Raw genomic sequence first — 21,984 nt, 5'->3', positions numbered from 1 at the left:
TTGGAGAGTATGAGATGTATAAGCAACAGAGATATTCCAAATATTCAATGCCAAATTTTAAATCCTGGGGAGAAATAGCTATACACCTGACTTAATGATGAAAACTCTAAGGAGAATCCAAGATGCCAGAAAGTGTATATGGACTGGGTGGCTTTGACCATCAGTTCTTGTTTATGATCCTAGCATAAAGGATCCTATGCCTCTTCTGAGATCACTATACTGCTTTTGTTGAATTGAAATTACCCCCACACAAAAACAGCTTTTCCTGCAGCACATGCTGTTGGGAAGAATGCATTGCATCGCAGGAAAGCCTTCTTTGGAACATACTCCACCTATGGGTCGAGTTTGCTTCTAACACTAGATCAACTTTTCAAGCTGGGCATGATGGTATACTCCATATATCAGTACTTGGGAGACTGAGGCAGGAAGATGGCAGGCTCCAGGCCAGTCTTAACTTGGTGAGAACATCAACAGCTAAGTGGGAACCTGATTAAAAATTAAAAACAATAACAGCAAAAAAGAGCTGGTTGTGTGGTAGAATTCCACTGGGTTTAATCCCTACTATCTTTCCCACACCCAATAAAGTATCAGGGTGAAATTACAGTGTATTAGGCTGGGCATGGTGGCACACCCTTGTAATCTCAGCATTTGGGAGGCAGAGACTGGAGGATTGTGGTACGAGGACAGCCTCAGCTACTTAGCAAGGCACTTCTCAGCTTAGTGAGACTCGGTTTCAAAAATAAAGGTCTTAAAAATAGGGATAGAGGTATAGCTTGGAGACAGAATGCCCCTGGGTTCCATCCCCTGTACTGCAAAAAAATTTTCTTTTTTCTTCAATGTATTAAAACTCCCAGGGAATTCCTCCTCTCTGTGCTTTTCTGCTTCTTCCCACATATATGCTGGTCCATGTGTCTTCAGTCTGCTTTACTTTTTGGATATCAATATTTGCCCTTTTATTCAAACATTCTATCATGTATGTTGTCAAACAGAAAAGCTAAATGAATTTTACAATCCACATTTATTTATCTAGGTTCTATATTTCATTATGATTACTATATCTTTATTTATCTACTCATTTCTCTATCATTTTGTCATATTCTTTTTTGTTGGATAAAAAGAAATTGGAATGAATGATTGATAAAACAATTCAATTAATTACATGGAAATGTTGATATCTTTAAAAAAGTGAACTTGGTGAGGTATTGGCATGGTTACAAAAGAAGAGTCTTGCTTTTAGTGCATTATCCCTTTCTTTCCCCCTCCTTTGCCATTGCTCAGCATTGCACGTGTCACTTGTTCTTCCATGGTTTTCATTTTAATATAAGCAGAGAGTTGCACATGCATCCATATCCCTCCCTTTTCTCTCTTCTTCCCTGATTCAAACTTTGCATCATGAGCTACTCATAAGGGCAGCACTTAAAGACGTTCAGCCAACCGGCTTATGTGACTTACTGAGTCCCTCTAATTTGTCTGAGAGCTGATTTTGCAAATTAGTTCAGCTGCTGTGAAGATCAGTATGGAGATTCTTCAGAAAATTGGGAATGGATCTACCATATGATCCAGCTATATCATTTCTGGGTATCTTTCCAAAGGAACTGAATTCAGAGAATTACAATAACATATTCATATCTCTGTTCCTAGTAGTTCAATTCACAATAGTCAAACTATGGAACCAGCTTAGGTGTTCATTAACAGGTAAATGGGTGACAAAATTATGGCACATACTCATGATGGAATTCTACTCAGGCAATAAAAAAGAACAAAATAATGTCATTTGCAGGCAAATGGATGGACACAGAGACCCTTATGATTGCCAGCAACTCAACATGTGTTAAAATAAAAGAGTAAAATAAGTATAAAGTTAAAAGTTTTGTTCTGACCAGCAGGTCTTGGCTACAGCAGGGCCTAGAGAACAGAGCTCAGGACTGGAATGCTACAGTGAACCCCTGAATGCCTTTCCTTCTCTTAAATTCTCCTCTTTGCTCATTCCTTTTGCTCTGATGGTTGAGGCTCTGGCCACATGAAAAAGCAAAACCTCCCTGTGGGAATCTCCTTGGTCCAGGATAATGGCTAGAGTAAGGAGGGAAGCTTCTTATTCCAAAGGCATCATCTTAGGAAAGGGATTTTTTGCTGTTGAGCAGCTGTGAGGAGCCCACATAAGCAAATGTTCCGTGGTCAGTGAGTGTGGGGATGTTGGGAGGAAGAACAGATGCTCCTGGTGCAGACACAGGATGGAGGGGCAAGAAAATGGGATTGAGTAGGCAGCAGAGAGTGTGTTGTATCCAACCACCTCTTATTTCATCACTTGTATAATTAGAGAACAGCAATTGGTAAAGACTGTTGCTCTTTGTAGCTCTGAGCAGAGTAAATGGGGAATGGAGACGTCTACTTCAAAACATGGGGTCCAGTCCTGCAGGGATCCTCGGGGCCTCTCAGAGCCCAGCAGCCTCATTCTCTTCCTCTTTCAATTTATGGACAAATTCGAGAAGGTGAATACTTTCCTCAACCTGGACATTCTTGCGAACACGGTTTTTAGCCAGTTTCTCCAAAGCATATAGAAGTTTTCCCCTGACAAATGACTTTTTTAAAATTTCTAGACCTTTTTTATAATGGATAATTGCTGTGTCTTCAGATTTCTTGTGAATCTGTTGGAAACGGCCATAGTGGAAATGAATGTCTTGCAGTGTGTTATCATCAAGGTTCTTTAAGCAGAATACTTTCTGAAAAATTTCCTCTGCCTTTTCATATTGGCCTATTTCTGCATACATTCCAGCCAGGTAAAAATGAGCCCTGTGAAATGTGGGATTTAGTCTTAAGGTCTCCAAGGTCTCCTCAAATTCTTGTATCGCCATTTCAACCAATCTGTTAACATCTTCTCTCTCCTGCCCTCTAGGCTGCATGTTTGTAGCTTTCTTTATTTGGAACATTTGTGTTCTGTAAAAGCTTCCTAGCTGAAAATGCACGAAGGGAGAGTTGGGTGTGTCCTGCAAGGCCCGCTTTAAGAACTCAAGAGCTTCTTCTGCACGGCCTTCTTTTTGGTAAAACTTGGCAGCGTACCGATAGACATAGGTCTGGGAGACCATGTTGTTCAGAGCTTCTTTAACGTATTTTTCTCCTTCATCTTTCTTTCCTAAAAGCTGAAGCTTCAGGGCCAGAAGAACCTTAACATATGCATTGTCTGGATTTAGCCTGACAGCCTTCCTTAAGGGTTCTAGGGAAAGTGATTGTCTATCCTTGGCTGATGCGTTAGAGGAATCCAGGCGGTAGGTGACGATGGCGTACCCAGCGCTGAATTCAGGGTTTTCAGGCTCCATTTCCACAGCCTTTTTGAAACAGACCTGGGCCCACTCATAATTCTTTATCCCACATTTCAGTAAGGCCCATCCTTCCTCACAGTCCATCTCAGGACACTCTGCCCTGTAGCGGGAGTGATTAGCAAACTTCTTACAGGTATCTTCCACCTTGTCCAGGTAGGTCTGGGCTTCTGCCACTCTGCCCAGGTGGAAACACACCCAGGCACAGTTGCCCCAGGTCACCAGGTTTCCCCTGTCAGACTGGCCTGGGTGCTCTGCCTGGATCAGGGCTTCAGTTTCTCTCAGGCTCTGCAAAGCATCCTCATCCTGCCCTGTCAGGTGTTTCACATAGGCCAGGAGGTTGTGCATTCCCACATTGTATTTGGTTTCTCCAAATATGATCTCGTCACAGATTCTGTTTTCTAAATCAGGTATTTCAACATCTTCAACCTCCAGCCCCCACGTGAAGTGGCATCTCAGCTGCCTCAGCCTGTCCTGGATCCCATGGTCATCAGCACTCTCACTGTGAAGGAAAAGCAGACTTTGTTAGTTGAGAAAAAGCCAAAAGATAAAAGCCCAATAAAAATCTTGTAAACATAGTGAATGTGGCAAATACCACTAAGTTGCACATGTGTTATTTTATTATAAGGTTATATTATTAATATGAACAGAACTTTTATAAATTATATATATATATATATATATATATATATATTACACACACACACACACACACACACACACACACATTAGTACATTTTCCTAGTACACATTAAAATTATACCATCCATACAGAACAGACTAGTAAACCACTTGAAATGATGCCTAAAAACCCACAGAAAACCTTTTGGGAAAGTTGGTTTAACAGTTTAATAAACTCTCTCTTGTTCCAGTCTCAGCTCTACCATTGACTGTCTATGCAGTCTTTCCATTTTAAGATCTGATATCTCTTTTCACAAAATAAGGATAAGTACCTGCCTCAAGCAGTTTCTCTTGAGAATTAAATGTGACATTTATATACCATGTTTAGAAGCAAGACTGACAATAACTATTAGGGAAAAGGTAGCTACTTTAAAACATTTATTTTTTTTAATTTTTTATTGGTGCACTGTATTCATACATCATAGCGGGATACAAACTTTTGTAGACATACATGCACACATCGCCCAGTCAGCCCCCACCCGATCCCTACCCCATTCCCTCCCCATCCCTCCTTCCCATGCTTGGCTTAGTGGTTGACATCTAGTATTATAGCAATTTATCCAAAATTAAAAATGATAATCTCACATAACAGTTTCATTTGTTTGATACCAAGCTTTTGATAACTTAAAGATAACATTTCAATATTTCTTTTTGCTTTCTTTCTTACCAGAGAATATTTTTTTTCTATTTTATTAGGTGAAACTATCATATATTTATATATTTATTTTTCAGAAAAAAAATCTATCCTAATATGGAATATGGACTCTAGATACCCAAAACGATCTTGAAAAAGAACAAAGCTAGAAGATATATATTTTCTGATTTCAAACCATATAAAGCTACAATAATTGAAACAGTATAGTACTGTTCTAAAGGCAGATATATAAACCATTGGAGTTAAATAAAAGCCTAGAGGTAAATTCTTCCCTATATTGTCAAGTTATTTTTAACAAGGTTTCCATGAACATTTGGTGGTGGAAATAATAATCTTTTAACTAAATATTGTTGAAAAATAATAATTACATGAAAAAGAATAAAATTGGACCCTTACCTAATCCCATATACAAATATTAACTCAAAATAGATAACAGACCTAAATATAAATCTTAAGATTATAAACTTTTAGAAGAACATCTGGGTCATAAAACCTCACAACATTGAAATTGGCAGTGATTTCTTGGATATGATTTCAATGGCACAGACAACAGAAGAGTATACAAACTCCCTAAAAAATAAAAAAAATATTGTATATCCAAAGACAATGTAAACAGAGTTAAAAGTTACTAATAGAATGGGATAAAATATTTCTAAATGCTATATCTGAAGGTATATTAATATTCCAACTAGATATCCTAAAAATTAACAACAATAAAGGCAAACAATACAATTTAGAGATAGGTAAAAGACTAACATAAATAATAAATCTCCACAGATAACCAATCTTAGTTGTCTGTTGGATGGAAAATCTTGTTTCTCTGGTTCTGGTGTGTGTTACCTATTTCTTCTTTGTAGTTAATCTCTTTGAGTATTTTCTCTAGTGCTGGTTTTGAAGACATAAATTCCTTCAGTTTCTGTTTGTCATGGAAGCTTCTTATTTCTCCATCTAATTTGATAGAAAGTTTTGCTGGATAGGAAATTTTTGGCTGGAAGTTGTTTTCTTTCAGAGTTTGGAATATGTTACTCCAAGCCCTTCTGGCTCTCATGAGTTGGTTTGGGAAGTCTGGAGTGATTCTAATTGGTTTGCCTCTGAATGTCACTTGGCCCTTTATTTTGTTACCTTGAAGATTCTCTGCTTGGCTTCCACATTGGTCATTTTGACAATTATGTGGCGTGGGGATCCTCTTCTGTGATCCTGTCTAAAGGGAGTTCTATAAGTTTCCTGGACCTGTGTATCGACCTCTTGCTCTATGTTTGGAAAATTTTCTGCTATTACTTCCTTGAAGAGATTGTTGATCCCTTTGGTTTCACTTTCTTTTCCCTCCTCTATTCCAATTATTCTTAGGTTAGCTCTCTTAAAATGGACCCATATTTCTTCAATATCAGATTCCTGCTGTCGGATATTTTTTTCTAAATTAGAAACTATGCGTTCATTTTTGGAATGATCATCTTCTAAGAGTGAGATTCTGTTCTCCATGTGGTCTAATCAGTTGTTTGTACTTTGAATTGAGGCTTTTACTTCATTAATTGCATCCTTTATCTCTTTTTGGCTCTCTCTGAATTCTTTTCAAAACACCTCTATTATTTCTACAGTTATTTTCCTGATTTGATCTTCTAGAAATCTCTGAATTTCTGTTTTATCGGGTTCTGATGTTGTGGGGTTGTGGGCATTCATTGCTCCATTGTTATTCCTCTTTCCCATGATTTAGGAAGTTTGTGCCTTCTCTGGGTTCTTCCCTTGGGTCACTATGACTTCACTTGAGGTGCTCTGGATCTCGAGTCTGTGGTATCTCAGACCCCACTACTCCTTTACTGGGTTGTATCACAGAGTCTCCGACCCAGGGAGTCGATAGAGGCTGCTTTAGACTATGGGGGGGGGTGCCAGGTTGGGTGTTCTCCTATGGTGTGATATCTCTGCCACCGCCACTCCCCCACTGGGTCAAGTCCCTGGGAGGACAGTACTGGGATTTCTCCTCTGGGGCCCGCAATTTGACTCACTGTTCTTGAGTACGCAGATGTAGCTGTAGTGGACTCGGTGAATTCGCAGCTGCTGCCGCCAGTGGCAATATGGCGCCGCTGCCATGCCCTCGGCAGTGAGGCTGGCGTATTTCTTCTCTGGTTTTGAGCTCCGCTCTGAGTCCCTGCAGCGTGTGCTGAGCTCAGCCACGAGGAGCTTTAGATGCTCCCTGTGCCGAAAAATCCTGCCTGGCTGTTCCGCAGCGGCTCACCTTGGCTCACTGTAGCCGTCCGGTGAACTTGCCACTGCCATTGGCAGTAAGGCACTGCTGTCGCGTCCTCGGGCGTGAGGCCGGTGTATCTCCTCTGTGGCTCTGAGCTCTGTTCTGAGTCTGCTTTCTCTCTGGAGCCTGCTGATTTTTTTGTTTCTCTGGTGTTGGTGTTTTCTGGCTATGAAAGGCGCTGATTTTGTGGTAATGGAGATTGGTTGTTAGCGGAGCTCTTAAGCCCCGCTTTTCTCAGTTGCCATCTTCCCGGAAGTCAAAACATTTATTATTGTTTTATTATTTAAGTTAGTGTCTTAAAGAGGGTTGAACCAGACATGTAGTTGTATTGTTTCCAGAACTTTTGCTCTTCCCAAATTTTACCTAGTGGGACACTGCAGGACACTGACAGGGCAATTTATATAATGGCTTTTCATCTCTTGATCTCAGGAGTTACTTGACTGAGGATTCAGTTGGGAACATAAGGAAAATTCTACATGTGAACCTGTAGATAAATAAGACATGGATATCCCAAGCAGAGAATTCCAGTCAAAGCCCATGGAAAGGAGGCTATTGAGGGGCTGCGGGCAGCCTGGATCCCCAGGAGGTGGTACCCTGTCCATCTTCAGTCCATTCAGACCTTCACTGGAGCCTGACACTCAGAAAGTGACAACAGACACCTACAGAGGAAGCTCAGGAGCCTCTCCAAAACATTCCCACCACATCTGCACAAGACAAGACAGCTGGCTGAGCCTTAATGTAGTTCACACAGCTGTGTGGGTCCTGTTTCTCCTCCATGGTGAGGAATGAGCAGAAAGCAATGTCTCTACTCAGACGCCTTGTCCTTTCCACACTCAGTGGAAAATAGGTTTGGTGGGAAAAAAATCTCTAAGATTGGGGGTTATTTTATATCTTCCTGCAAAATTTGTTTTTCCTCCTCTTTTTTAGGCTATTTCATGAGTGAATTTTCTTAGGCTGATGCTAAAGAAGTAAAAATCCTGCTGGAACAATGCCATTTAGTTTTCTGTCCCTCTTTCTTTTCCTCTCTTTCTTTCTCTCTCTTTTTCTTTCTTTTTTTAATTTATTTATTTATTTTTAACAATTTTTTATTGAACATAAGTAGTATACATTTATACTATATTTGGTGCCCTCTCCCCCCCTCCCCCTTCCCCCCCCACCAATGGTTGTCCAGGTTAACCATGTCTTATTCATAATTTTACACATGTTCAGGTGTAGACCCTCATTAATCCAGATCGGTCTTTCTCCTCTCCTATCTTTCCATTAAAACTTAGCTAGTATTTCCCCTCTAATATCTGGGGTCCTACTGGTATCCTTTGTGTTTTCTAGTTTGGGCATATTAGAGGAAACATGTGTATCTTCTCCTTCTGTGCTTGGCTGATCTCACTTAACATAATGTTCTCCAGGGCTTTCCATCTTCTTGCAAATGATGTAATTTTGTTCTTCTTTATGGCTGAATAGAATTCCATTGTGTGTATCTCCCACAGTTTTGCTATCCATTCATCTGTTGATGGTGATCTGGGTTGGTTCCATATTTTGGCTATAACAAATTGTGCTGCTATGAACATAGGTATGCATATGTTGCTGTATTTCTCTGAATTCAACCCCTTTGGTAAGATACCTAGGAGTGGTATAGCTGGATCATATGGTGGATCTATTCCCAACTTTCTCAGGAATCTCTACACAGATCTCCATAGTGGCTGAACTAGTTTGCACTCCCACCAACAGTGTAAAAGAGTTCCTCTTTCCCCACATCCTCGCCAGCATTTGTTGTTGTTTGATTTCTTTATGCTTGCTACTCTGACTGGGGTTAGATGGAATCTCAGTGTAGTTTTGATTTGCATCTCCCTGATGGCCAGTGATGAAGAACATCTTTTCATGTATCTATTAGCCCTTTGTATCTCTTCTTTTGTGAAGTGTCTATTTAGTTCATTTGCCCATTTCTTGATTGGGTTGTTTGTTTTGCTAGTGTAGAGCCTTTTGAGCTCTTTGTATACTCTGGATATTAGCCCCCTATCAGAATGGTGGCTGGTAAAGATCCTTTCCCATTCTGTAGGCTTCCTCTTTAGGTTATTGATAGTTTCCTTTGATGAGAAGAAACTTTTTAGTTTGATGTTGTCCCATTTGTTTATTCTTGCTTTAATTTCCTGAGCTTTGGAGGTTTTGTTGAGAAAGTTACTGCCTGTGCCAATATGTTGTAGTGTTGAACCTATGTTCTCCTCTACTAACTTCACCGTCTCAGGTCTAATTTCTAAGTCTTTAATCCATCTAGAGTTGATTCCTGTGTTGGGTGAGATATAGGGGTTTAGATTCATCTTTTTACAAATGGTTAGCCAGTTCTCCCAGCACCACTTGTTGAAAAGGCTGTCTTTTCTCCAGCGTATGTGTTTGGCCCCTTTGTCAAAGATTAATTGACTAAAGATGTGTGGGTTTGTTTCTGTATCTTCTATTCTAATCCACTGGTCAGCATATCTGTTTTTGTGCCAGTACCATGCTGTTTTTACTACTATTGCTCTATAGTATAGTTTGAAGTCTGGGATTGTAATGCCTCCTGCGTGTTTTTTGTTATTGAGAATTGCTTTGGCTATTCTAGGTCTTTTCCTTCTCCATATGAAGTTCATGATTGATTTTTCTAGGTCTTTGAAGAATGTCACTGGTATTTTAATGGGAATTGCATTGAACCTATAGATCAGTTTTGGCAGAATGGCCATTTTGATGATATTTATTCTGCCTATCCATGAGCACGGGAGATCTTTCCATCTTCCAAGATCTTCTATTTCTTTCTTTAATGTTTTATAGTTTTTGTTGTAGAGGTCTTTTACATCTTGGGTTAGGTTTATTCCTAGGTATTTTATAGGTTTTGAGGTTATAGTGAATGGAATTGTTGTTTTTGTTTCTTTCATTGTGGATTCGTTGTTGGCGTAAAGAAAGGCCACTGATTTCTTTAGGTTGATTTTGTAACCTGCGACTTTGCTGAATTTGTCGATCAGCTCCAGAAGTCTTTTGGTTGAGTTCTTTGGGTCTTCCAGATAAAGGATCATGTCATCTGCAAATAAGGATAGTTTTACTTCCTCTCTTCCTATGTGGATTCCTTTGATTTCCTTCTCTTGTCTGATTGCTGCATCAAGAGTCTCAAGGACTATATTGAAAAGGAGTGGTGATAGTGGGCATCCTTGTCTTGTTCCTGACTGAAGCGGAAATTCTTGCAGTTTTTCCCCATTCAATATAATGTTGGCTTTGGGTTTGCAGTATATTGCCTTGATGATGTTGAAGTACTTTCCTTCTATCCCAATTTTTTGCAGTGTTTTTAACATAAATGGGTGTTGGATTTTGTCGAATGCTTTTTCAGCATCTATTGCTATGATGATGTGGTTTTTGTTCTTGGTTCTATTTATGTGGTGAATAACATGTATTGATTTGCGTATGTTGAACCAGCCTTGTTTTTCTGGGATGAAACCGACTTGGTCATGATGTATTATTCTCTTGATATAGTTTTGAATGCGTATAGCTAGTATTTTGTTTAGAATTTTTGCATCTATGTTCATTAAGGATATTGGTCTGTAATTTTCCTTTCTTGAGGTATCTTTATTTGGTTTGGGGATTAATGTGATACTGGCCTCATAGAAGGAATTTGGAAGAGTTCCTTCTCTTTCAATTTCCCGGAACATGTTATGAAGTATTGGTATTAGTTGTTCACTGAAGGTTTTGTAGAATTCAGCTGGGAACCCATCTGGGCCTGGGCTTTTCTTTGGTGGAAGAATTTTTATTGCCATTTCTATTTCTTTGGTTGTTATTGGTTGGTTTAGGCTTGCTATGTCCTCTTGGTTGAGTGTAGGAAGGTTAACTGTGCTTAGAAATCTGTCAATTTCATCCAGGTTTTCAGATCTATTGGAGTATAAATTTTTAAAGTAGTTTCTGATAATATTTTGAATTTCTTCACTATCAGTGGTGATATCTCCTTTTTCATTTCTAATTTTGATAATTTGAGTTGATTCTCTTTTTCTTTTGGTTAGGTTGGCCAGGGGTTTATCAATTCTATTAATCTTTTCAAAGAACCAACTTTTTGTTTTATTGATTCTTTGAATTGTTTTTTTGTTCTCTATTTCATTTATTTCTGCCCTAATTTTGATGATTTCTTGCCTTCTGCTGGCTTTGGGAATAGACTGTTGCAGTCTTTCTAGGTCCTTTAGTTGTATCATTAGGTTCTTTACTTGGAGGTTCTCTGTCCTTCTTATGTGGGCACTCAATGCAATAAACTTTCCTCTTAGAACTGCCTTCATGGTGTCCCATAGGTTTTGGTAAGTTGTGTCTCTGTTTTCGTTTGTTTCCATAAATTTCTTTATTTCTTCCCTAATTTCTGCCCTTACCCATTCGTCATTCAATAGTGTATCATTCATTCTCCATGAATTTGAGTACTTTCTTTCGAGTTTCCTGTTGTTGATTTCTACTTTGATTCCATTGTGGTCTGAAAAGATGCATGGAATTATATTACATTTTTTGAATTTGCTGGTATTTTCTTTGTGTCCCAGGATGTGATCTATTTTGGAGAAGGTTCCATGGGCTGCTGAGAAGAAAGTGTATTCTGTAGTTCCTGGTTGAAATACTCTGAAAACGTCTATTAGGTCCATTTGGTTTATGGTTTCCTTTAGTTCTAAAGCGTCTTTACTCATCTTTTGCCTTGAAGATCGATCCAGTGGTGTGAGAGGTGTATTAAAATCTCCCAGAATTATTGTATTTGGGTCTACTTGGGATCTTATGTCCAGTAGGGTTTGTTTTACAAATGTGGTTGCACCCACATTTGGGGCATAAATATTTACTATCATTATATCTTCTTGGTGTATTGTTCCTTTTAATAAAAGGAAGTGCCCTGATTTGTCTCTTTTGATGTGTTTTAGTTTAAAGTCTGTTTTGTTGGATATCAGGGTTGCTACCCCTGCTCTTTTTTGGTCACTGGTGGCATGGTATATCTTTTTCCATCCTTTCACCTTCAGCCTGTGAATGTCTTTGGCTGTGAGGTGAGTTTCTTGCAGACAGCATATATTTGGATTATGTTTCCTAATCCACATTGCCAGTCTATGTCTTTTGATTGGTGAGTTAAGTCCTTTGACATTAAGAGATATTATTGAAATATGATTTTTGTTTTCTGTCATTTTGTGTTCTGTCTACTCTTGGGTGGTGTGATCTTTCTTCTTTACTTAAATGGCCCACTTATTAACTTCCTCTCTTCTCTGATTCTGAAGTCTGCTTCTTTTTTCTTCCTTATGATTTATTTCTTTAAGAATTTTCTCTAGTGTTGGCTTTGAATTCATGAATTTTTTGAGATTCTGTTTATCCTGGAAGACTTTGACTTCCCCATTGATCTTGAATAATAGTTTTGCTGGATAGATGAGCCTTGGCTGGAAGTTATTTTCTTTCAGGGTCTGAATCACGTCGTACCAGTCTCTCCTAGCATTCCTAACCTGGGTTGTATAGTCTGGGGTGATTCTTATTGTTTTGCCTCTATATGTCACCAGTCCTTTTTTTCTCACTGCTTTTAAGATTCCTTCCTTGGCCTCTATGCTGGTCAATTTGGTTATTATGTGGCGTGGAGTGGTTTTTCTTTGGTCCTGTCTCAGTGGAGTTCTGTATGCCTCCTGGACTTGAAGATTCAAGTCTCTTTCCATATTTGGAAAATTCTCTGAGATTATTTCCTTGAAGATATTACAGATGCCCTTGGTCTGTACCTCTATCCCTTCCTCGATGCCTATTATCCGTAAATTAGGGCGCTTCATATTATCCCATAATTGCTGGATGTTTAGGTTTTGTTGCTGTAAAGATTTCTGTATATCGCTGACTGTGTTTTCAGTTTGGGATGTACTATCTTCTAATGTTGATATTCTGTTTTCCATTTCATCTAATCTTCCAGAATTTCTTTCTATTGCTGTCTTCATTTCACTTATTGCCTCTTTCATTTCGTTCCAGACCTCTTTCTGATTCTTTTTTAGTGTTTCTAGTTCACCTTTAACCTCCTCTATACTTGTTTTAAATCCTTTCATCATATTGAACATCAAGATTCTGAACTCCCCTTCTTGCATTTCTAGTAGGTCAGTATTCGTGATTTCTGATGTCTCTTCATAATTCCTGGTTCTCATATTTATAGCGTTCTCTGTCTTGTTTTTCTGATTTCTACCCATCGTTCGTGAGTACTGTGCTTAGTCAAATCTTAATATTAGGAGTTTGGGGGTATTGGTTAGTCAGCAGAGCCTTTCCAGTGTTGAGGGTGGGTGATGTGCAAGGAGCTGGGGTGATTGGTAAAGGAGTCGGGTTATGTAGAGGATATGTTAGGTTGAGAAAGACTTTAAGTATGATAAGGTAATAACTTGTTAGGAATGAGAGAGAGTTAACTACTAGGACTCTTGTCGTTGGTAGAGTAATTATGGATATAAGAGATACTTTGAGTATTAAACCAGGAGGTATATTATGGGGAAAAGTTTTGGGGGAGAAAAGTATGTAGGTTAGTGTGGGTAGGTTTGTAAATAGGGATGATGGGAGGAGCAGACAGACATAAAAAAAAAAAAAAAGAATCCACCCAAGATACCAAGACTTTTATGTAATCCAAGAAAAATGAAGGAAAACCAATAAGAGGAGGAGAGTGAAGAGAAAAAAAAAAGGAAGGGAAGAGGAAGAAAGAGGAAAAAGAACAAGAAAAAAGTAAAAGGAACTAGCAGCTGTGTGAAATAAAAAAATAAGGCAAACTATCCAATGTATGTATGTATATATATATATATATATATATATATATATATATATATATATCACAACAAGTTAAAGTAAAAGAAGTGTGGGTTAAAAGAAAAAAAATAATAAGTCAGCAATAACCCTACCAAAACAAAAGCACTATAAAAGCAAAATACAACAAAACATCCACATTAAAAGTAAAACAAACAGTCCTCCTTATTTACGCATATGGGGTCAGGTCCAAATAATATGTGTGTATCTGATTGCTTTGGTAGCTTTCAGAATACCATCCAATGTCTCTTAGTTTTCTTTGTACTCTATTTTTATCTTCTTAAGTCACTCTGGGTGTTTGGACACCTTTCTCTCCTTTAGCTGCTTTAGGTTCATGTGTCCGGATGTCTGATTTCACTGTTATTTGATTCTGTACAATTCACAGGTTCTGTGAAATTCTAACCTGTGGTCAGCACCTCTGCACTCACCACCCTAGCCTCCAGCCTGAGCGTCCCTACAGCAGGGGTGGAGAATGACCAAAGTATAGTTGAAACCTCCCCCTGAGGTCCTGAGCAGATTTTGTGGCCCGATGGATTTTCTTGTGTCTCTAGAAATTCCAGCTGGGCTAGCCGGTGTGGTCCCAAGATGTACCCTGGGCAAATGGGTGCTGATTCTTGGATGCCCACACTTACTGCCAGAGCTCTGCCTATTCCAAGAGTGCAGGCTGGATGCGCTGCTAATACTGGACCCAAGTGAGAGTGGATGCAGCTGTCTATTGCTGCTGGTATGCTCTTCCAAGGTGTATTGAGCTGTGTTCTTTGCTTAGCACTAAGCCTCTGGTTACCAGGAGGGTGGGAACACCCAGCGGTGGGTCAGGGGTGCAGGGTAGGTGCTCAAGGGTCCAGTGAGCGTTGTCCAGCAATGGTCTCTGCCTCCCGTGGGACGTAGAAGCTGGGGGTGCCCCAAGGAGATTTCCGGGTCACCCAGGGCTTTTGCAGCCTGGAAGGCCAGCTCTGGCAAGGTGGCAGGGGCTAGACACACAAGCAGACTTCAATTTAGAGGTAGCAGTGTACAGGTACTGACTACCAGCAGGGGACCGTGGCGCAGGTAAGGTGCGCGAGGAGAGTGCTGGGGTCTGAGGCTTGAGCCCGTGCTGGGTGGTTGGGGCTGCGCACACGCTAGGACCCCAACTTACCAGGGCGCCCTCAGGTACCTGAATTGGTGCAGGAATCCGTGGAAGTCTCTATGCAGTTGTGATCTGGTCGCTGGTGGGCACACAGAATTCTGGAGGCTGCTGCTCGCTGTTTAAGATGCGGTCCTAAGCCCGTTTTTAGTCCCGAATTATCTTTCCGTGGTAATTTCGGGCAGGCAGCTCCTTGGGCAGCTGCAAAGGCAGCTCGCCATCAGTGTTCCGATCAGTGTTCCAATTGTATTTGCAGTCGGTCCCGTGTCCAATCTTTGTTCTTCTTCTTCAAGTTCAGGGTTCCGCCGAGGTACCTGGATGTGTTTTGGTTCCTGGTATGTATTTATTTTGTTGATTTAGACACTGCTTTCTAAGTATTTAAACTTTATTTGCTTCAGCTACTGAGAAGTGCTGTGTCCCTCAGTCGCCATTTTGAAATAAAAAACTCTCTTTTTCTTTCTGTCTCTGTAGTTGTACTGGGTATGGAACTCAGGGGGCTTCTATTCCTATGCTACAACCCTAGCCCCATTTTGTTTTTAATTTGTAAACAATGTCTCACTACGTTGCTGAGGCTGACCACAGATCTGAAATCCTTCTGTCTCAGCCTCCCAGATTCATTCTGGGGTTACAGGTGTGTACCGTCATGCCTGGCTCATTTGAGGCTTCTTATGAGTATATAGGCAGTTTATTATCAAGGATTTAAAACCTGCCTTCACTGAGAACACAATGATGAAACAGACAGTATTGGTCATCATCATTTCTAAAACTCTGGAAACAATGGCAGAGGAGCAGAGAAGTCCTTACCTCATGGTTGCTGTGGACAGGCAGCTGTTCTGGTGCTGGGCTTTTCGGAGATCTGTCTGTCTGTCTCTGCAGATCGTATAAACTGGAACCCTAAATCAGGGCTTTATAAGCAAGTAATGGTATAGGCTGTGGGTGTGACTTTCAAATAGAATGTGATACCGGAAATGCGAGAGCAAAAGCAAAGCTGTCAACTATGGACTCCAGGAAACTGAAACTTAACAGAAATTGCCTTCTTTGTTTTCTTTGGAGAACGGGTTGAGAGGAGGCTGGTGATGTGTGAATTCCTTTCCCTCAGCCTTTTGAAGAAACCTGGGCCTAGGAGATGCTAGTTAATGCAGATCCCACTGAGTCTGTGGCCAGGCACAGCTGTGAAAATGTGAGTGTGACCTTGAAAAGGTCACATCTCCGCTTCTGCACCTGTTTGGCCAGCTGGATACAGAGATAGTTCTGATTATGGACGAATGAGAGTCTTAACCCCCATTTGCTGCCATTGTCTGAGACTGCCTGTGTTACTAACGGTAAGTGGCATTATGCATCTTGTAACCTGTTGCTTATTCATAGGCACAGAGGAAACCCACGTCCCTGTATCTGGAGCCATCCTGTTAGGCCAAGTAGCAATCCATTTCTCATTCTGACACTCACTATTCTACCATTGAACATGAGTCCATTCCCCAGGTTTGATTCTCATAGCCGTGTATGGTATTCATAGCTCTGCAAAGTCCTCTTGGTGCCACGACCACCTGTCTTGCTCTACCTCAAACTGCCTATGCAATTTTCTGAGTTCAGAGGAAATACTCAGGAACAATACACCAGTGCTGAGTCTAGATCATGGGTACAGGTTGGGTTCTTGCTACTGGTGTCTGTTGAGCTCTACTTCTCTTGAACGAACATTGGAAAATGCCCTATTGTCTGGATGTATGTGGTAACGTGGTGGTTCTCCAGCATCTTCCACAAAACATGCTCAACCTAGGTTCAGTCACTTTAATTGGGGGGAGAGCTCCATCATGAAAAGAGCTGATCAGACTTGTTTCCTTAGGAAGCTTAATTGGGGTGGGCAGAACCTGTTAGGTACATATTCAGGTGCCACTGTGAGCTATGTGTTTTCCCTTTTGTTTTGATCACCAGAGGGTCAGAAGACAAAATGTCCCCTTAGCCTTAGCCCCTTTCCTGTCTCCATTTAAAAAAAAAACTGTATTTGCCGGGTGTAGGGGCTCACACTTGTAATCCCAGCATTTGGGAGGCTGAGACAGGAGGATTGCAGTTTGTGGACAGCCTCAGCTACTTAGTAAGGCCCGCTGCAACTCAGTGAGACCCAGTTTCAAAATAAAGAATAAAAAATAGGGCAGGGGGTATAGTCCAGAGATTGAATGCCCCTGGGTTCCATCCCCGCACCTAAAAAAATAACCCCACAAACAAACTGTATTTGTAAAGGTGGGAAAACTCTCCAGGTCTTTACTTTCTAATTTGTCATTCCTTCAAGTTGACAGGCATGGTTTCCTTTCTCCTTCTGTCCCACATTTTTCAGAAATCTCATCACAAGGACTAGGATGACCAGAAGATCTGAGGCACTATTGTAGCCAGAATATTGGCAACATAATGTCTAGACCCCTCTGTCCTTCAGTGTCTCCCTTGAGCTGAAGCCTCAATTAAATCCTGGCCTGGATATGCTCTTAATTCTTAGTCTTATTTGTGGTCCCAAAGATTCCATCTCTGTGAACAGCCAAAACATAATAAAAAAGAGGACACTTGTTCATTGAGGAGAATGTCACACAGTTTAACTGATATAAAGAGAACTGGAGATAAGAGATGGAAATCCTGAAGGTGTTAGCTTTATGGCCAAGGGACACAGCCTGTAGGCAGTGTTTCAGAAGGTTTCCAGGGAAACAGTGGGTGAGAGGTATGAAAATGAAACCAGTGACTATTCTCCTGGATCAAAGGTGATTTTGTTAGCAGATAGTAGCTGTGCTGGTATTGGAAAATTGCTTTGGTATTAATTTCCAAAATGTAAAAAGCAGTCGTAGTCTGGGTGTTATGCTGGCACTTAGGCAGGGAGGGGCGACAGCTGTTAACAATGCAGAGTTCCTCATTCCGCTCTCTTTGCCCTTCATTTTAATGATTAACCTACAGTAAAAGCTTTAGAGTCAATTGAAACCTTTAGCCCTAAAATATATAGAGAGGCAATTAGTGCTTCTGTTTATCTTCTCTCCTCTGTGACCCAGCCTAGGTATAGAAAAGGTAAACTCCATGCTTCGAAATACCCATAGTTGATGAGCAACCAGTATTGCCCAATACAAGAGAGGCGAAAGACAGGTAGATTATAGACCCCTGCACTTAGTAAGTGTGCTGTCCGGAGACAGAGGCACCACCTGGATTAGAAATAAGTTACTAGCCCATTGCCTTGGTAACACTGATAAGAAGATACCAATACAAAATCTACTTAAGAGCTGGAGTCCCAGAAAGGGATTCCATTTTGGGGCTCTTCAGTGTGTGTGCCAGTTCTCTGCCTTTTCCTTCTCTTCTATTTCCTACTGACTTTGTAATAAAGATTTGTTAAAGCTGCACTGAGCTACCTATGACTTTAACTTTTATGTTCAACAAACTTTAGTCGAATAAGAAAAAGATCCCACAGCAGCATTTAAACTATTACAATAGCTTTCGTAAGTCCTTTTTCTTCCTAAAAGAATGACTTCAGATGGGAAACATGGAGAGGAGAAGCATAAGATTTTTATTTACCAACAGGGGTGGATAGTTTTGGAAGAAAGGCTCTATGAAGAGAGAAGAGTTATACTCCAAGAGTGTTCGGAAAGGTCTCTTTTCTCAGGGGAAAAACAATAGTGTCTTCCACTTGGGGTTTTTCTTGGGTCTGCAGTCCTTCCCCTTATGTGTTATGCATTTTGAATTGTCCCTGTCAGTTCTCACCGCAGCTCAGTGTATCTGAGTTGGTTCTGCCACCTTGGAAAGTTTCCCATTAGTTCCCAAGTGAAACCTGCGGGCTTACTGCTGTGTCCATGCTCCAAAGTAGAAACGCCTAACCTTAGGCAATTAAACCCGGTGCCTGTTAAATGCAAGGAAGTAGTTTATGACTATGAAGGAGGTGGTTTATGGGCAGGATTCTCCTTGGTATGAGTGAGCCCTAATCTTTCTTTTTCATTTTACTCTGCCTAGCTGCTCAATATTCTTAGTGTTGAGGCAGCCCAGTGACTGCCCAGCATGTGGAATATGTCTGTCTCACAACTTAACTAGGACCACCAGCCAACTATGTCCTCCAGTAAAGTCTGGAATCTGGATGACTGCAGAGGAAAGGTAGATGTAGTAAGGCAGCTTCTTTTCCACTTGGGCTTCCCTAGGCAGAAGGAATCTGGCATTGTTATGGGAGAAGGTACGCTTCTTCAGCTCAGGATCTCCAGGGTCCTTGGCTTGCATGACTGAATAGAATTTTCACAGACAATTATAGACATAGGCAGGGCTTTAATTAGGAAAGTACAAAATACATAATCGAGAGAGAATGCAGGCCATTGTCAAGCAAGTGAGGCACACTTTGGGTGTGTAGGGATCTTCTGTTAAAAGAAACTTTGAGATATGGGAGCTTCCTTCAATCTAATGATTGGAAATCTTGGATTGTGAAGCATAGAGCAGGTGGCCTCAATTCTTCTGGTTCTTCCTGGAATCTATAGGCTGACATCATCTAGTTGATGAATAGCACTTGGACTGTGCCCATACTGTGGCAGCTGTCTCTGGAAGTGCCCAGTCACATCAGCAGAAACTTCCAAGATTTATGGCATTTGTTCACTTCTGTAAGTGCACCAAAGAAGCTGCACCTGGTATGTTGATTCCATCATGCTGATTCCATATATGGTAACCTGCCCCAACTTGCAGTACATGGTAGTAAACCTATGTATTAAAAACTAGAGTCCTGCTGAAATTGGGCTAAGCATTTGCATGTGAATCCGCTGAGCTGGTGCTGGTACTAAACAAACCCTGTTCCTGTTAATGACCTCTAGTATCTTGCTTCCGTGCTTACAAATCCCACATTAAAAGGAGAAGGCTATGTTAGTGATTAATGAAGTAAGCTGTGGTTGTGTCTTTGCAATCAGAAATTGAAACCAGAAACTAGAAAGTGAAACCAAAGCTGCCAAGATCCTGTTTTGGAAAACTGAAACTTAAGCCTATTGCTTTCTTTATCCTCTTTAGAAAACTGATTGAGAGAAGGCTGGTTATGTGTGATTTTCTCTTTCCCAGACTGGTGGAGAGACCTGGGCCTAGGAGATACTAATTAGTATAGAGTCCACTGAGCAAGGTAATCCATGTCAGTGGAACTCGAAGACAAGCAGGAGTAGTAACTATGATATCAGACAAATTTGACTTCAAGCCCAAGTTTATTAGAAGAAACAAAGCAGGTCATTTCTTACTAGTAAAACAAACAATCTAGGAAGAGGAAATAGCAATAGTCAACATTTATACCCCAAACATAGGTGCAGCATTTATACCCCAAACATAGGTGCAGCTACTTTCATAAAATAAACTCACACATAAGTCCCAATACAATAATACTGGGAGACTTCAACACCCCTCTCACACCATTAGACCTATCTTCTAGATAAAAGGTCAGTAAAGATGCCTCAGACCTAAAGAACACCATCAACCAAATTAGACTTATATAAAACACTCCACTCAACTACAGCAGAGTTCACATTTTTCTCAGCTGCTCATGGAAACTTCTCCAAAATAGATCACATCCTGGGCCACAAAGGGAGCACTAGCAAATTCAAAATATATGACATACTTCCATTTTATAAATGTGTCTTTTTAGAACATAAAAAATGAAACTAAAAATCAACTATAGAGAGACCCAGAGAAACTACATAACCATGTGGGGACTGAACACCACACTGCTGAATGAAGAATGGGTCATAGAAAATGGAAGGGGTGAAATCAAGAAATTTTTAGAAACAAATGAAAATAGAAAAATAGAGATACAACATATCATAACCTCTGAGACACTTTGAAGGCAGTATTAAGAGGAAAATTCATAGCAATGAGTGCCCACATAAGAAGAAAAGATAATCACCAAATAAATAACCTAGTGACACACCTTAAGGCCCTTGAAAAACAGGAACAGTCTAACCCCAGGGTGAGTAGAAGACAGGAAATTATTAAAATTAGAGCAGAAGTCAATGAAGTGGAGAATAAAAAGAAACAATACAGAAAATCATCAAAATCATAAGCTGGTTTCTTGAAAAAATAAACCACTAGCCAAGAGAGAGAGAGAGCGAGAGAGCGAGAGCGAGAGAGAGAGAGAGAGAGAGAGAATCAACCTAAATTACAAAGATGAGATGAAAAAAGAGATATTACCACTGACAGTGTAGAAACCCAGAGGATTATCAGAAACTACTTTGAGAAACTACACTCCAACAAAATGGAAAATCTGAAAGAAATTGATAACTTTCTAGATAAATACAACTTTCCTAAATTGAGTAAAAATGATATAGAAAATTAAAACCAACCAATAGCAATAAAAGAGATTGGAGGAGGAATAAAAGCCTAGCATTAAAGAAAAGCCCAGGACCAGATGGTTTCCCAAGTGAATCTTATAAAAACCTTAAAGAAGAGCTCATTCCTGTACTCCTCAATCTATTTCATTAAATAGAAAAAACAGGACTGTCCCAAATACATTTTATGAAGTCAACACCAAATTATACCAAAACCAAAAATGGACAGCCCAAAAGAGGAAAATTATATTGTTGATGAACTTGGATGCAAAACTGCTAAACAAAATGCTAGCAACACATTCAAAACCACATCAAGAAAATCATACACCATGACTAAGTAGGGTTCATCCCAGGAATGCTAGGCTGGTTCAACATATACAAAACAATCCATGTAATTCATCACATAAACAGAACCAAAGTAAAAAATCACATAAACATTATAATAGATGCTGAAAAAATATTTGAAAAAAAATCCAACACCCACTTATGCTAAAAGCAGTGCAGAGAATTGCAATAAAAGGAACATTCTTCAACAACATAAAAGCAATATACAATAGCCCACAGCCAACATATTAAATGGGGAAAAACTATGAGAATTTCCCCTAGAAACAGCAACAAGGAAAAGATGTCCATATCACCTTCTTTTTAATATAATACTTGAGACTCTAGCCAGAGCAATAAGGCAAGAAAAGGAAATAAAAGGAGTAAAAATAGGAAATGAAGAACTCAAACTTTCACTATTCACAAATGACAAGATACTATACTTAGAAGGCCCAATAAACTCAACCAAAACACTTATAGAGCTGGTCAATAAAGTCAGCAAAGTGTCTAGATATAAAATAAATCTTAAAAAATCGGAAGCTTTTCTGTATACCAATCATAAATCCACTGAAAAGAAATCCAGAAAACAC

The 21,984-nt window shown here is 40.0% G+C and overlaps 1 protein-coding gene across 1 annotated transcript in view; it reads right to left on the bottom strand.

Moving 5' to 3' along the window:
- Positions 1–2,432: 2,432 nt before the first annotated feature.
- The window catches only part of LOC308262412 (uncharacterized protein), a gene marked incomplete at its 3' end in the record, with an annotated part of 63,448 nt that continues 43,896 nt past the window's right edge, over positions 2,433–21,984 (bottom strand). Inside the window, 1 exon segment of the mRNA XM_080694830.1 lies at positions 2,433–3,816. Coding sequence (XP_080550956.1) covers positions 2,433–3,816 — 1,384 coding nt within the window.

This window comes from Muscardinus avellanarius (genome assembly GCF_963383645.1).
Source record: "Muscardinus avellanarius genome assembly, chromosome: 4".
Taxonomy (NCBI): domain Eukaryota; kingdom Metazoa; phylum Chordata; class Mammalia; order Rodentia; family Gliridae; genus Muscardinus; species Muscardinus avellanarius.
This window is presented reverse-complemented; position numbering and strand designations above follow the sequence as displayed.